General features: G+C 43.8%; 1 protein-coding gene across 3 annotated transcripts; it reads left to right on the top strand.

Annotated features, from left to right (window-relative positions):
- Window positions 1-1286: 1286 nt before the first annotated feature.
- On the top strand, window positions 1287-13693 carry NAA10 (N-alpha-acetyltransferase 10, NatA catalytic subunit). Of its 3 annotated transcripts, none has more exons than XM_089485685.1 (8): window positions 1287-1368; window positions 2453-2551; window positions 4421-4479; window positions 6567-6612; window positions 7309-7424; window positions 8284-8328; window positions 12081-12165; window positions 13335-13693. In XM_089485685.1, the coding sequence occupies exons 2-8, from the start codon at window positions 2465-2467 to the stop codon at window positions 13584-13586; spliced, it is 690 nt and encodes a 229-aa protein (XP_089341811.1). In that variant the 5' UTR covers window positions 1287-1368; window positions 2453-2464; the 3' UTR covers window positions 13587-13693. The 3 variants fall into 3 exon arrangements, with proteins under 3 accessions (XP_089341811.1, XP_089341794.1, XP_089341802.1); XM_089485668.1 differs by having other exon boundaries at window positions 1288-1421; XM_089485676.1 differs by having other exon boundaries at window positions 1289-1409.
- The last annotated feature ends 392 nt before the right edge of the window (window positions 13694-14085 follow it).

The raw sequence follows: 14085 nt of genomic DNA on the forward strand, positions 1-14085 counted from the left end.
GTCATTGTGCATTTTGGTTGGCCCAATAAAGGTATCATTGTTTGGATGTTATTGGATTTGCTATATGGCCAACACAGCTACCCCTTTAGGAAGAAAACCAATTCATTTGAGATTATGTGGCGCTGGAGAAGAGTGCTGAGGAGGATCCCATGAACAGCCAAAAGGACAAACAAATGGGTCCCAGAGCAGATCAAGCTGGAAATCACCATGGAAGCCAAGATGACAAAACTGAGGCTGTTGTACTTCAGACACATCACCAGAAGGAAGGACTCATTGGAACAGACAATAATGCTTACTAATCTCTCTTACTATTCTGATCCCCACCATCAATATGGCTGAACCCTGGTTTGCTAATGATGATTGACTTTGGGCCTTCAAATGTGAAAGTGTCTTCATGATAGAAAATTACACCTTGAGGGCATCTAGTCTCTGACCACCAGCTAAAAACCAATTTGGGATTCTTGGTTTGCTTGAACTGTCATGGCTCTATCCTATGGAGTCCTGATTTGTAGGGATTATATTGTAGGGGTTTATCATTTGTTGTGTGGCACAAAACTACAACTCCCACAATTCCATAGCAGTGAGCCGTGGCAGTTAAAGCAGTGTAATTTTGTGAGATGTTTATCCTTCTCTTGTCAGAGAGCTCTGGTGCTAGAACAAACTACAAATCCCAGGACTCCATAGCATTGAGCTATGGCAATTAAAGCAGTGTAGTTTTGTGAGATATTTATCCTTCCCTGGTGCCACTACAAACTACAAATCCCAGGATTCCATAGGATGGAGTCATGGTGTTGCCAAACTGCATTAATTCTCCATGTGACAGAAGGCTAGCTCTCTAATTGGCTGAGATCAGCCATCAACCATCCCATTTTGTAGACGCTACTGGTTCCCTGAGAGTCACTTAACCTCAATCTGGTATGTGATAGGCTGTTGCAGCAATCAATCAAAATCCATCTCAATGGATGATTGGTTCCCTGCAGCCTAAAGGGGGCGGGGAATGTGTGTCGTTATCTTCCTAATATGGATACTGGCGGAAGCAATGGAAAAATAGATTAGAACCAGAGAGGGCGGGGGGACGGAAACTAAACCAACGAGCAAGGAGCTTTGTCATTGGTCAGAATGACGCGTCTTAGGCGCAACCTGATTGGGCGTTGAGGAGGTGGCCATGCTCCGGGGTAGAGGAGAAGAGGGCGGGGCTTACTAGGTAAATGCTATATGGTGATTGGCTAGCGGCTTCCTTTTTGCGGCTTAGGGATTGGCTGCGGGGCGGAGATGGACGAGTTCGATCTCTCGTCGCTCAGTCCTTGCCTTTCTCTGCGCTGATAGACGCCGGTGGTTCCAGTCGCTGTAGCGTGAGCTGGAAGGAGGGTGAAGTAGACGCTGCAGCCATGAACATCCGGAATGCGCGGGTTCGAGTCCCGGTGGGGGTGGAAAGCTGGGTGGTGCAAGGGAGGCTGCACTGGGATGGGAGGCGGAGGGAAAAGCGGTGGAGGAGAAGGCCCTGGGAAGAGCGGGGATGTAAAGGGTGGACTGTCAAAATAATGCGGTTTGATACCGCTTTAAGTGCCATGGCTCCATAAATAATCATCACCATCATGCTACAAAATCCTAGGACTTTGTAATTGTCTGAAGCACCACCTCAGGTCTTTGGAAGGCCTTGTAAAAACTACAGATCCCAGGATTCCATACCAGGATGGTGGAGCTGCAGCACTTAAAGCGGTATCAAACCGCATTGTTTCTGCAGTGTAGATGCACCCTCAGAAGGAGCCATCTGCTTACTCCAATGGAGGAGAAGAAGAAAGTGCATACATTTCATCTGGAATGGAGTGCATCTGCACTGTAGAAATAATAATGGGTTTGATGCCGCTTTAAGATGGAATCCTGGGATTTGTAGTTTGTTGAGGTGCTAGCTCTTTGTATGATTGTTTTAGGGGAGGGTGGGATATTATTTATTTGGAAGAGAATCCCATAGCCTTGAGTCTTGGGCAGTTAAAGTGGTGTCAGACTGGATTACTTCTGCAGTGCGGATGCAGCCCGAGATTAGATTTTGTGTCCGAATAGCAGTGTAGTGGTTTGAGCGTTGGACTGTGACTCTGAGGAACAGAGTTCGAGTCTTACCCAAGGTCACCCAGTGGGTTTACATGGCCTGCTCAAGACTCGAACTCTGTTCCCCAGAGTCGCAGTCCAACGCTCAAACCACTACACTACTATTAGGCCACAAATCAAAATCTAATCTTAACCAAGTCACACTCTCTCAGCCTCAAAGGAGGGAAGAGGCAACCCACCCTCTGAACAAATCTTGCCAAGAAAACCCCATGATAGTCGCTGGAAAAGGCTTGAAGGCACACAAAAACAACAGAAAGCCATAGACACACTCGCCTGTTATTATTGTTGTTGTTATTGCTGCCTGCTTTTCTTCAACCAACTTTCCTTCCTTCCCTCGCCCCCACAGCCGGAGGATCTGATGAACATGCAGCACTGCAACCTCCTTTGCTTGCCAGAGAACTACCAGATGAAATACTACTTCTATCATGGACTCTCCTGGCCACAGGTAACTCCTTTTATATGTGCGTAACTGGTCAGCAACTACTTTTGTAAAGGGCATGGAAGAGTACAGACCAAACCTCCATCTTTCAAAGGGGTCTGAATGCAGACCCCATAACCGCAAACCACAGCTCCCCTTTCCTCCTTCTGTTGCAGTGATTAACTTAGGTCTTTCAGATATTTTTCACTTCAGCTCCCAGAATTCCTGGCTGTTGGCCAAGCTGTCTGGGGCTTCTGGGAACTGAAGTTCAAAACACCTGCAGGAGCCACTGCTTTGTTGTGCTTTTTGACTTTTGCATCAGAAGTGACACCTGCTCAGAGCTCAGATTTAGATTGAGAAGGCTTTGCTTGTGGAAGAGCTGTATAATAATAATAATATAATATAATATATTTTATCTATCTATCTATCTATCTAGATAATTATATATTATTATTACTAGTTCTCTTACTGACTCCAAGCATATAACCTCACTCTTTCCCAACCTCCATCTTGGAGCGAGGCGTCTAAACTTCCTCCAACTTTGATAGGGCCGCCATGACTAATAAGTTACAAATCGAGTTCTGCAGGTCTCATCTCTTGATGTTTTGTTCACTCCTTAGGATCTTTTATTGTTATTACTGGCTGTTCTGTAATGGGGTGCTGCTCCCTAGATTTAGGGGTTGTATGAGCTCATTCACATTCATTAGACTCTAATGGGATTAAAGTTGGGAAATGCTGTGTTTAGATCTCACTGCAGCAATAAACCCACTGGGCAATGAGGTTTCTACCTAGAGAATACATGTCTGGCTTTAAATTCCCTTTAGGGAGCTGTAGATTGTCTCTTGTATGCCAGCCTTGCAACACACACCCCAAATCCTCCTTTCTTAGGCTGCACTGCAGAAATAATCTGGTTTTCTCTGACTTTCCTGCCGGCAAATTGCTCTGACTCTCATTTGCCAAAAGCTCCTGCAATATTGCAATGATGATGCTACTAACACAAACTCACTATAATTCAAATATATAGCCATGTTAGTCTATAGAATCAATATATAGAAAGAACTTGTAGCAGCTTTGAGACTCACTGTAAGAAAGAAATTGGCAGCATGAGCTTTCGTAGACTTCAGTCTACTTCCTCAGAGTACAGTGAGTCTCAAAGCTGCTACAAGATCTCTCCACATACAAACTCACTAGGTATTTTCTAAAAACCCTAACTTAGGCCTGTTACAGACAGGCCAAAATAAAGCTGCTTCGAGTCACTTTGGAGGTATGGTATTTCAATGATGCATGCGTCCTAAGAGTCCAAAAGCCACACCAAAGCCACGCGCCAGTTCTAAGGACTAGAGTGCAGATTTGGTGCGGCTTTTGGACTCTTAGGACGCATGCATCATTGAAATACCGTATCTCCAAAGTGACTCAAAGCAGCTTTATTTTGGCCTGTCTGTAACAGGCCATAGTGAATTAATGTTTTAAATATGTAGATGATGATATATAAATGCACAGTAGTATTTATTTAAAGCCATGGTTCAGATTTAGATTGAGAAGGCTTTGCTTGTGGAAGAGCAGCATGTCTGCTGGTCTTCATTGCTCCCCTTTTGATTTTGTTCCCACAGTAAGAGTTGCTCATTTTTCCAGAACAATGCTACCTTTGTTTGTGACTGTTTGGAGTGGGGAATTGTGCGCCTTCTTTCTGTCCTTCAAATCTGTGCTGGAAATTGGCCAACCATCTCAATGTTGCTGGATTGCAACTCTTGAGGATTCCTTACCCCTGATGTGCAGTCTAGGGCTGATAGAATTTGTAGTCCAATGATACCTGGAGGGATGCATGGCCTGAGTGATGACAAACTTCTTGGTCAGTTTACTCTTTGTTCCTCTAACTACCTTCATTTTCTTCCCCAGCTCTCCTATATTGCCGAGGATGAGAATGGCAAGATTGTAGGATATGTGCTAGCTAAAATGTGAGTAGACACATTAATCATCGGAATATGTATGTGTATGCATATATATATATATATATGCATATATGCGCAACTATAGCCAAGTAAGAGGTGCCAGCATGTATTAGTGTTACACATATGTATTAGCCTACCCCAATATGGCTGCCCTCCATGTTTAGGACTGTAATTCCCATTAGTTTCTCTGGTCAGTGACCATGGAATTTGTTGTCTAAAACATCTGGCACATAGTTAGGAAAGGCTGGGATATACCTCAGCCCCAAAAGTGTGTAATCTCCCCTTTTCCCCTATTGAGTGGAAAAAGTGAATAAGTATATCATTGGGGAAACAGCAGAAAGGAGAGAGGCATCTAAACAACACTGTTATGGCACTCTTCAGTATCCTCCAATTCTTCTAAGAAAAGCTTTTGGAATAACATGTTTCTTGTACTATTTGGAATGTAGTCCAAAGTGGACTGTAGTCCCCAAAAGCTTCTGCCAAATTGAAATTGTTACTGTGTTAGGTGATAGCTGTGTTATGGCTTTGCCACAAGATACTAATAAAGTTATTCTCTGGAAATTATTATCTCATGGAAATATGAGGAATTGTATGCAGGCAATATTGTACCCATTAGCTAAAAAATAAAAATAAAAACCCTTCTCTCACCTTCCAGTGCTCCACATTAATTGACTAATTTTTTGTTTCAAACATTTTGTTGTTATGACAAATGAGCAAGTGTTTCTAGATGTAGTGAGGATGCTTTGTAGTTTAGTTAGTACAAGCATCTTTCCCCCAAGTGGAAGAACAGGATTGTAAACGTTAGAAAAACACATCTCCTACTTCTGCTATACCTAAGTGACAGAACGTTATCTCCTTCACACAAAATGAGTTGAAGTTTTGTTCAATTACTGAACAAAAAGTGTGATGATGCTAAATGGTCTCATGTGGCCAAGGGAGATTTTTTTTCCAGTATTGTATAGTTACAGTTAGAAATATGTATATATATTCGGACTGACTGCTTGGATCCAGGGTGTCTAAAGGACTGTATTCTCACATATGACCCAATCCAGGCTTTGAGATATTCAAGGTCCAGGGCCAATTTTTTGATCTCACTCCCTTCAGCAGGATGTTAGTTGAGGATGTGAGAACTGGCCTCCTTGGTGGCTGCTCTTCAGTAGTAGAACTTACCTCCAGAGATGGTCAGACAGTCTCCTCCCCTGCTGTCCTTACATTCATGCAGGCTTTGGGCGGTTGGCCTGTTGGGTCTTTTACTTTTCCTCACAATTCATTTTTAACTTGTAACTAATTATTTTAACTATTTTTGTTTTGTAAATCAGTTATTAGGTGTTTTTTCTTTTAATCTTTCTTGTGACCTGCCTTGGGTACCATGCTGGGAGAAAGATGGGAAATAAATAAATTTTATTTTATTTTTAATTTAATTCTGGTTCAGTGCAATAACATCCAAAATCCCCAAAACACTGATACCTTTAATGGGCCAACCAAAATGTCCAATATACATGTTGCGAGCTTTCAAGTCTTCACTGACATCTTCATCAAGCAAAGATGTTACAAATCATACAAGAGAAAGGGGAAAGAAATTATGATGTTAGTCATAGGCCTGCATTTTGCCAAGATGTTGTAGTTGTTGATCTCAGTAAAATGGTATGGAGAGGTATTCATGCAGGCAGACCCCTCTTCCTTCTGGCCTTGTGTGTACTGAGAGATTCTTAAAGTCCAGGAAATAAAATTTAAATTCCATTAGTGATACAAAAAGATACTGTTTGACCCTAAGGCGAATCTATCACCGGGTTTTCATGGCAAGATTTGTTCAGCAGGGGTTTGCTTTTGCCTTCCTCTGAAGCTGAGAGAGTGTGACTTGCCCAAGGTCACCCAATGGGTTTTAATGCCCGAGTGGGGATTTAAACTCTGTTCACCAGAGCCATAGTCCAACACTCAAACCACTACACCATTATTTACTGTTACTATGAGCTGTCATTATTCCTAGTTTTGGGAAAAATGCAGACTATAAATCCAAGAAATAAAATAAAGTAATGGTTTAGTAGGTAATAATTGAGATTTGAGGTGAGCTCACCTTTCACATCTGTTTTTAGGGAAGAAGATCCTGATGACGTTCCCCACGGACACATCACATCCTTGGTAATATTTCCTTCTCTTTTGGTTTCTTAATGGTGTGGGCCTGAGACAGGCCAAACATTGGGTCTGAGACTAGTAGAGAAGAATGGATGAGAGGGCTAGTAGTATCTCTGCTTAGCAGAACTTGAAATTCGCTATTAAGCCCTGGGCCAATGATTCCTGAGCTTTAGTCCTCCAGATGTTTCGGACTCAAGCTCCCAGAATTCCTGATTTTTGGCCAGACAGATTAAGGCTTCATGCGAGTTGAAGTCCAAAATTCTTAGAGGACTAACATTTGGGAAATGTTGGCCTAGGTCTTCTTCAGCTGTTGGATGGGACCTTTCCCTGAGGTATTACAAAATGCTTCCAGAAAGGTGGTCCTAGGAATTGCAACTTTGTGCCTGGTTTGCTTTAGTTGTGCTCTGAAAGCCCAGCCAGCAACTAGAAGAAGAAATTGCAGCTCAGTTAATGCCAGAGACAGCTGGATCAGATTCTATGACAGGCCAAAGGATGTAGGTGGAAGGAAGTTTTCCTTACAGTTAAAATGTTATTTAGGGTCCCATGAGGCACTTATGTGTAGTGCAAAAGCAGTATCCATATCACAGACATGGTGGGCATGGAGCTAAAGTGATCATTCCAGATTTTGCAAGTGGGCTAGTAAAGTGAGTTGGCAGTTTTTGAAGTCTTGGTTTGACCTTTTCTCTCTTTCTCTTCCCTCAGGCGGTCAAGCGGTCCCACCGACGGCTGGGCTTGGCTCAAAAGCTGATGGACCAGGCCTCACGTGCCATGATTGAGAACTTCAATGCCAAATATGTCTCACTCCACGTGCGCAAGAGGTAAGCTTCTTTAATTCCATGCTTGGCTTCACTTCCATTAAATGACTTCCACAGAAGTACCTATTGTTACTCTTGCCCATTTTTTCCTGTCAAGTTACTGCAGTAATGCCTCCACTTCCAGTATTCCATTATTTTTAGGTGGTTCAGATAAACCTGCAGAATGGCACCCTCCACTGAAGCATTTCCAACACTGTGTGAGCATGTTGAGAGACCTTTTCTATGCTACCTGCACATGTGGATAGTGGGGAAAGCACTTCTGTAGTGGGCAGGAGACTTGCTATTCAGAGGGGGTGGGCCCTTTCAGTGCATGGGGGAGATTGTTTTTGGCCAGCCTATTGGAATTACGCACAGAGGAAGTGTCCATCCTCTACCACTCTGGTCTTCCATATCTCCAGTAATGTTTCCTCTTGCCACATATGTTGGAAGTGGAATCCAAAATGATTTTGACTTACCTCTCCTTGTTCCTGGAGTTCTGCGATTAGCACTGACTTACAAAGTCTCTTCTTTTAGCTCTGTTTCACCTAAGTAAGATCATTCTCTGTGTCGCTCCTGCTCCTGTACCCTGATACAGTTTGCAGCAGGAATAGGGAATGTCTGGTGTTCCATTTGGCATTGCACTGCAGTTCCCACCAGCCTTAAGCAGCACAGCTGGGATGAAGGGACATAGGTAATGCAATCCAGTCACGTCAGTAGGGCAGCTCCTTTCCCGTCGTTACTTTAGGAAAAGTCTGTTCTTAGCAAAGGAGAAAGAGAGGGTATTTGGAAATCTTTGATGTCATTGCTGTGTCTCTTTTCTAAAGATTAAATTTACATGCTGAGCCCTTTTGTTTTACCTGATTATTTTTCTCTTGCCTTACAGTAACCGAGCGGCCCTACATCTTTATTCCAATACTCTCAATTTCCAGTGAGTACCCTGGGGCAACAGTGGTCATAATGACGATGTGATTAGGTCATTGGACCAAGGGAGGGCAGACTTCAGGTTGGCAGAATATACTTTGGGTTTTTTGCTAGAATCCTGGAGGTTCATCAGCCTGAACATATACAGATGCTTAGAACTCCAAGCCCACTTTGAGGGCTAGAACTGAATACCAGAACTGAACCGTTGAAAATCAACTCCTGGCTTCTCTTCACTACATGAACATTCTTCATTTTTGTAGTATAAATTTGAAGGTGGGGACATCATTTTGTTATTGATGTGTTAAATATTTGAAGTCAAAAAATTAATGCTGGATTACTGAAAAACAGCACAAGATCTAACAGTAGATGCTTATCTACGTTGTATTGAGCCCTGACCTTGGTCAGATAGAGGTTAGGAGAGGCTGAGGAAGTCATTTTTCAGCCTAGCTTACTCAATAAGCTTGTTATGTGGTTAAAATACCCTTCTTAGACGTTTGAAGTTAGGGATCGAAGAACTGATTTTGAGGTGTGGGGAGGGACTCAGCATTGGCAGGCAGCATGTTATTAACTTTGCCTGCTTGCAGTAGCATGGCAAATTAGTCTTCCTATTACTGAGGCAAGCTTAAAGAAAAGGACACTTGTAAGCATAGTACAGTGCGCCCTTGGCTTATGCGGGGGATCCGTTCCGGACCTCCCCCCGCATAAGACAAATATCGCGTATGCTCAAGCCCCATTCAAGTGAATGGGGCTCGTGCACGGAGCAGCATGATGGCATGGCAGCGCACGCGCCACCCCACCCCGCATGCTCCTGCGCGTTTTTACGCAGCTTTGCACATAAGCTCAAAGCCGCGTATAGCGTGCCCACGTGATTGAGAGTTTCTGAGGTGAGTTTACTACATATGAGACTTGGTGGCCCAAGACATTTTGGTGGTGATGGAATAAAATCCTCTTCTTGTTGTTGTTAGGTGCCTTCAAGTTGTATCCAACTTATGTCAACCTAAGGCGAACCTGTCATAGGATTTTTGTGGTAATGTTTCAAAGAATGTTTGACATTGCCTTCCCCTGAGGCTGAGAGCATGTGACGTGCCCAAGGTCACATAGTGGGTCTCATGGCTGAGCTGTGAATCGAACCTTGGTCTCCAGAGTTATAGTTCAACACTCAAAACTACTATGCCATGCTGGCTCTCATCGGTCACCTAGCCAAGTGATAATGGGGCCTGAGCCTCCCTTTGTAGTCCAGGGTCCAGACTTGAAGCTGATGCACAGGCAGGGAATATAATGTTGCAAGCAACAAAGTAAAACCACAGCTTTCCACTAACCTTATCAGGAAGTGTAAAACAAATTCTATTCTTATTGTAATATGTATAGATTAATTGTCTTTTAGTAAGGAGCGTAGGGACACAGAAAACTGCTTTATACAAAGCTAAGCTTTTGGTTCATTTAGTGCGGTATTGTTAGCAAGGATTGGCAATGGTTCTTTGCAGATATTCTTAGAGAGTACCCCCCCCCCCCCCCGCAGGTATGGCCCACAACTTGCATCCATTTGCAAGGGGCTCAGTGCAGGGCTCCACTGGCCAAAACCATTTCATTGCTTTGTTTTAATGAAAAGCACCATACTCTTTCTGGAGGCTGTGGGGCACAGTTTTCCTAAGTGTTTGTTCTCCAAAACTTGTGGAAAAGGAGGGAGTCTTTTCCCTAAAAATATTACTTTTACTTAGGCTATGTTTTGAAATTAGGCCCCTTCTGGATCTGTATGGGGCTGGTGGGAAGGAATATAGCAAAACTGCCTCACCATCAATTCTGTAGAAGTTGTGAAAGGCCTTTTTCAGGTTAATTTCTCCCCTAAGAATGTAGGGAAATGCCATTGCAATGTTTTGAGTGTCAAATTAGGAAACCAGGAGACCAGGGGTCAAATCCCCAGTCAGCCATGGTAATGTACTGGGTGAACTTGGGGCAGTCACACTCTGTCAGTCTCAAGGCGATGGCAAATCTCCAAAGGACTTGCCAAGACAGTCCTGTGAAATGGTCACTATGGAGAGGAGTCAACTCAAAGGCACCTGACAACAGCAAGGAAGATACAGCCCTCCAAGGTCCAGCCAGGGATGTGTATGGCCTCTGTAACTTGGAAAGTTGTCCACACCTGCTGGAGATGCTGGACAACTGAGCATACAAAGCTTGTGTTTTACCTGTAAGCAGTATGTTTCCTACATGTTCTCTCTTTCTCGCGACCTCTGATACCCATGTCCTCTCACTTCTCTGAATATCTTCTCTTGGCATTAAGTGTCCACACTGCGTAAACCTTTGTGAAAGCTTCTATAACAGAATTTCAGTACAGCAGACAAACTGAGCAGACTTCTTTACTAATGAACTGGACTGCTATAGAATTGCGTTAGTAGTTTATCATAGGCCAGTTATTTTCACATAGAAAGAAATGAATAGCAGTGTGGTTGTCCAATTGCACATCTACGTAGCGTGGCATACACTGTTTAGAGCTTGAACAATTCAAAGATATAGCCATGTTTGTCTGTACATAGAGAGATCTTGTAGTACCTTTGACACTAACTGAAAGAAAGCAGCATGGGTTTTCGTAGACTTCAGTATACTTCGTTTATGAAAGCTTATGCTGCCAATTGCTTTCTTTCAGTTAGCCTCAAAGGTGCTACAAGATCTGTACTAAAACACTCAGAATCCTTCATCTGCCAGCTATACTGGCTGGGAGATTCAGCAAATTCTTGTCTGAAAAGAGTAACTTTTCTAAGCCCTGATTATTGATCTACCATCTTAATATGTGTAAGCCTGAGCAAGCTGCCTTGTAGAATGCAAATGATTAGAATTGGTCTTAAAGTAAGAGGAGCCTGGAACGTCATAAGTGGGTGGGGTGCATTGAATCCCTCTGGGAATGCACAGAGACTATCATCCTTCAATACTATGCAACCACCAACACTTGGCAGCAGTTGTCCTAAATCTCTGAGGTGCAGCTGGATGCAGGCAGTTCTCTTGTACCATACAGCCCACAAACTGCAGAGTAGGCAGCCTACTTACATTCTTTCTGGAAGTGACAGAAAGAAGAATAAAGAAGGGCTTCCACTGTTTGGATGGTATAGAGATACATCAGCCACTGATACTGATTCTGCTGAAGCAGGGAACACTTGGGCTCTTCAAACAGCAGTGGGTGGCAAATGATGTCCACTCCTGGCTTAAAAAGACTAAAATGTTGCTGCTGCTGTGTGCCTTCAAGTCATTTCTGACTTATGGCAACCCTAAAACAAAACCTATCATGGGGTTTTCTGGGGCTGAGAATGTGTGATTCGTTCAAAGTAACCAAGTGGGTTTCCATCCCCAAGTGGGCAATCAAACCCTGGTCTCCAGAGTCATAATCCAACATAATCCAATCCAACACTACATTAGCTCCTTGGCTAAAATATTGTGGTTTTTTTAAGATCCGAATGTGGTTGATGTGTTTGTGGTGCCTCAGAATGCTTCTGCCATTCTGCTTACTTGCAGGCTCCCTCAAAACATGATTACATAAGTAATTATTGAATGTTTTGAATGTCGTATAAAGTAGCCTAGTGTTGTTATATTCATCTCATGCCACCTAGGGATGCTCCCATGGGGCTGACGGGATTTTAACTGACGGCTTTACTGCTTGCATTCCTATTTACTGTACTGCATCAGCTACGAGCAAACTTGGAGTAGGTTTTTGTAATTTGGCCATGTTTGCTTTCCGATTGAAGCTAGTATGCTCGTTGTTTCCAACAGGATCAGCGAAGTGGAGCCCAAATACTACGCAGATGGGGAAGACGCATATGCTATGAAACGCGACTTGACACAGATGGCAGACGAGGTGAGCACAGAGCCTTACTGATGCCTTCAGTACAGGAAAGTGTGTTTGTTTCCTCTTTATAGCTCATATCGGGCTGCTGTCTTATAAGCTGCAGTGGCTTTCAGTAAGGGCAGTTTTCCGAAACTGAGTGTTCTGCAGAAAATGACATCCAATCTGTCTCCTGACAGAGGCAAGAGCTTAACAACACCCTACATTAATGGCATTGAAAGTGCTCATTGTCCAAGCTAGGCTTTTGGCAGTTCTAGACTCCCTGGAAATGAAAAGAGCAGACAGGAAGGAAACAGAAGGAAAATAGGGCCCTCTGCTGGCTTTATACATCCACTTTTTGTTTTATTTTACTTACCTCGTCTTTAGAGCAGTGCCCCAACCCCCCTTTCTTTTTTTTTGGGATCAGTGGTCATTTTTATACATTTGAGGGCATTTTAGGAAATTGCAGTATTACCTGGGGGTGTAAAATGGCTGTACAACGGATATGGCCACTCACAAGACACCAGTCCCCCCCCCCCAAAAAAAAAAAAAAAAACCAACACCTGGAGATGCTGAAAGAATTAACTTCAAGACCAAAGTGGGAGTTTGAACTCAAAAATACAAAGCTGCTCTTGAAGACTGGCTTGCCTCATGATTGCAATGCAACACTTTTATAATTCTGTCCGTGAAGAAAGTTCAGAAGCTGCAACTAGTGCAAAATGCAATAGCTCAACTGTTGACAGGAATATTTTATAGAAAGCACGTAATGCCAGTCTTAAAAGAACTGCACTGGCTGCTGATACACTGCTAGTATTGAATTCAAGATGCTTGTGATGACATTGAAACTCTAAATGGCTTGGGACCTTGAAGGAGCACCTTTCCCCATACATGCCTGCATGAGGATTGTGATTTCCTGTTGGAGGGGTGCCTCTGTGTCCCACCAGTGAGGTCAAAACACTGTGTTAGAACATGGGAGAGAGCCTTCTAGCCATGTCACTTCACTTGAGGAATGCTCTCCCCCTGGCTGTAATTTTGGCTCCCAAACCTGCCCTTGATTTATACATGAAGGTTGACTTACAGTTGAGTATATACTGTAATTAATTGATTAATAACTCAGGAAAGGGTTTTATAGCATTTTTTTCTTGTCCTTCTCCTCTGCTCTGCAGAAAACCCTAAATAGAATATGTATCTTTCCCCCACAGCTGCGGAGGCAGGTGGAACTGAAAGAGAGGAACAAGCACTCTGTGCTGGGCTCCATTGAGAACAAGGGTGCTGAGCACAAGGCCAACCACATGGGCGAGTGCTGCCGGGATGACAAGTGTCCAGGAGCAGTGGTAGGCGGTGGGCCTGGGGCCGAAGACAGTGGGGACAGCAAGGACGTCAGCGAAGTCAGCGAGGCCACAGAGAGCACGGATGTCAAAGACAGCTCAGAGGCTTCTGACTCGGCCTCGTAGCCTCTTCCTTGCTGCACTGGCCCTTGCTCCAACTGAAGGACTAGTGGTCCTCCAGAGGACCATGGCCCTACAGGTGGATTGGAAATAAAGCTTATGGAACCAGTGGCTGGCTTGTGTCGGTGTGACTAGTGTGTGTTTTGGGGAAGGAGAATCCAGTGATAACTGATGTACAGAAAAAGACAAGTGTGAAGCAGGCCCTGGAACCCCTGTGTGGGGCCTTGTTCTCTGTTGCACCAAAGCCAGGATCCTACAGATCGATGTAGCTCTGCACATGCAGTTCTGACTCCTTCCATCACCTGGCAGCTGTCAAGATCTAGGAGGGACCCCTGCTTCTGTCACTTCTTGATGGAGGTGGGGAGGAGATTGACACTGTGGAGAAGAAGCTGGACTCATCTTGGTTGTCGGGGGAAGATAGGAGAACGCATTCTCAAATAGACCTGCCTTTTCATTCCTTCAGGAATGGAGAGCAGCCAGATCTTCATGGTCTGAATCCTGTTCC

The sequence above is a fragment of the Sceloporus occidentalis genome, unplaced genomic scaffold (assembly GCF_023333645.1).
Source record: "Sceloporus occidentalis isolate IW3139 unplaced genomic scaffold, rSceOcc1.0.p SCAF_1, whole genome shotgun sequence".
Lineage (NCBI taxonomy): Eukaryota > Metazoa > Chordata > Lepidosauria > Squamata > Phrynosomatidae > Sceloporus > Sceloporus occidentalis.

Bases quoted from the DNA above. Each gene is read 5' to 3' on its own strand.
- NAA10 (XM_089485668.1), top strand. From the start codon at position 1,389: ATGAACATCCGGAATGCGCGGGTTCGAGTCCCG. The intron at 4,480-6,566 runs GTGAGTAGACAC...ATCTGTTTTTAG, and splicing joins GGATATGTGCTAGCTAAAAT to GGAAGAAGATCCTGATGACG. The intron at 8,329-12,080 runs GTGAGTACCCTG...TGTTTCCAACAG, and splicing joins TCCAATACTCTCAATTTCCA to GATCAGCGAAGTGGAGCCCA.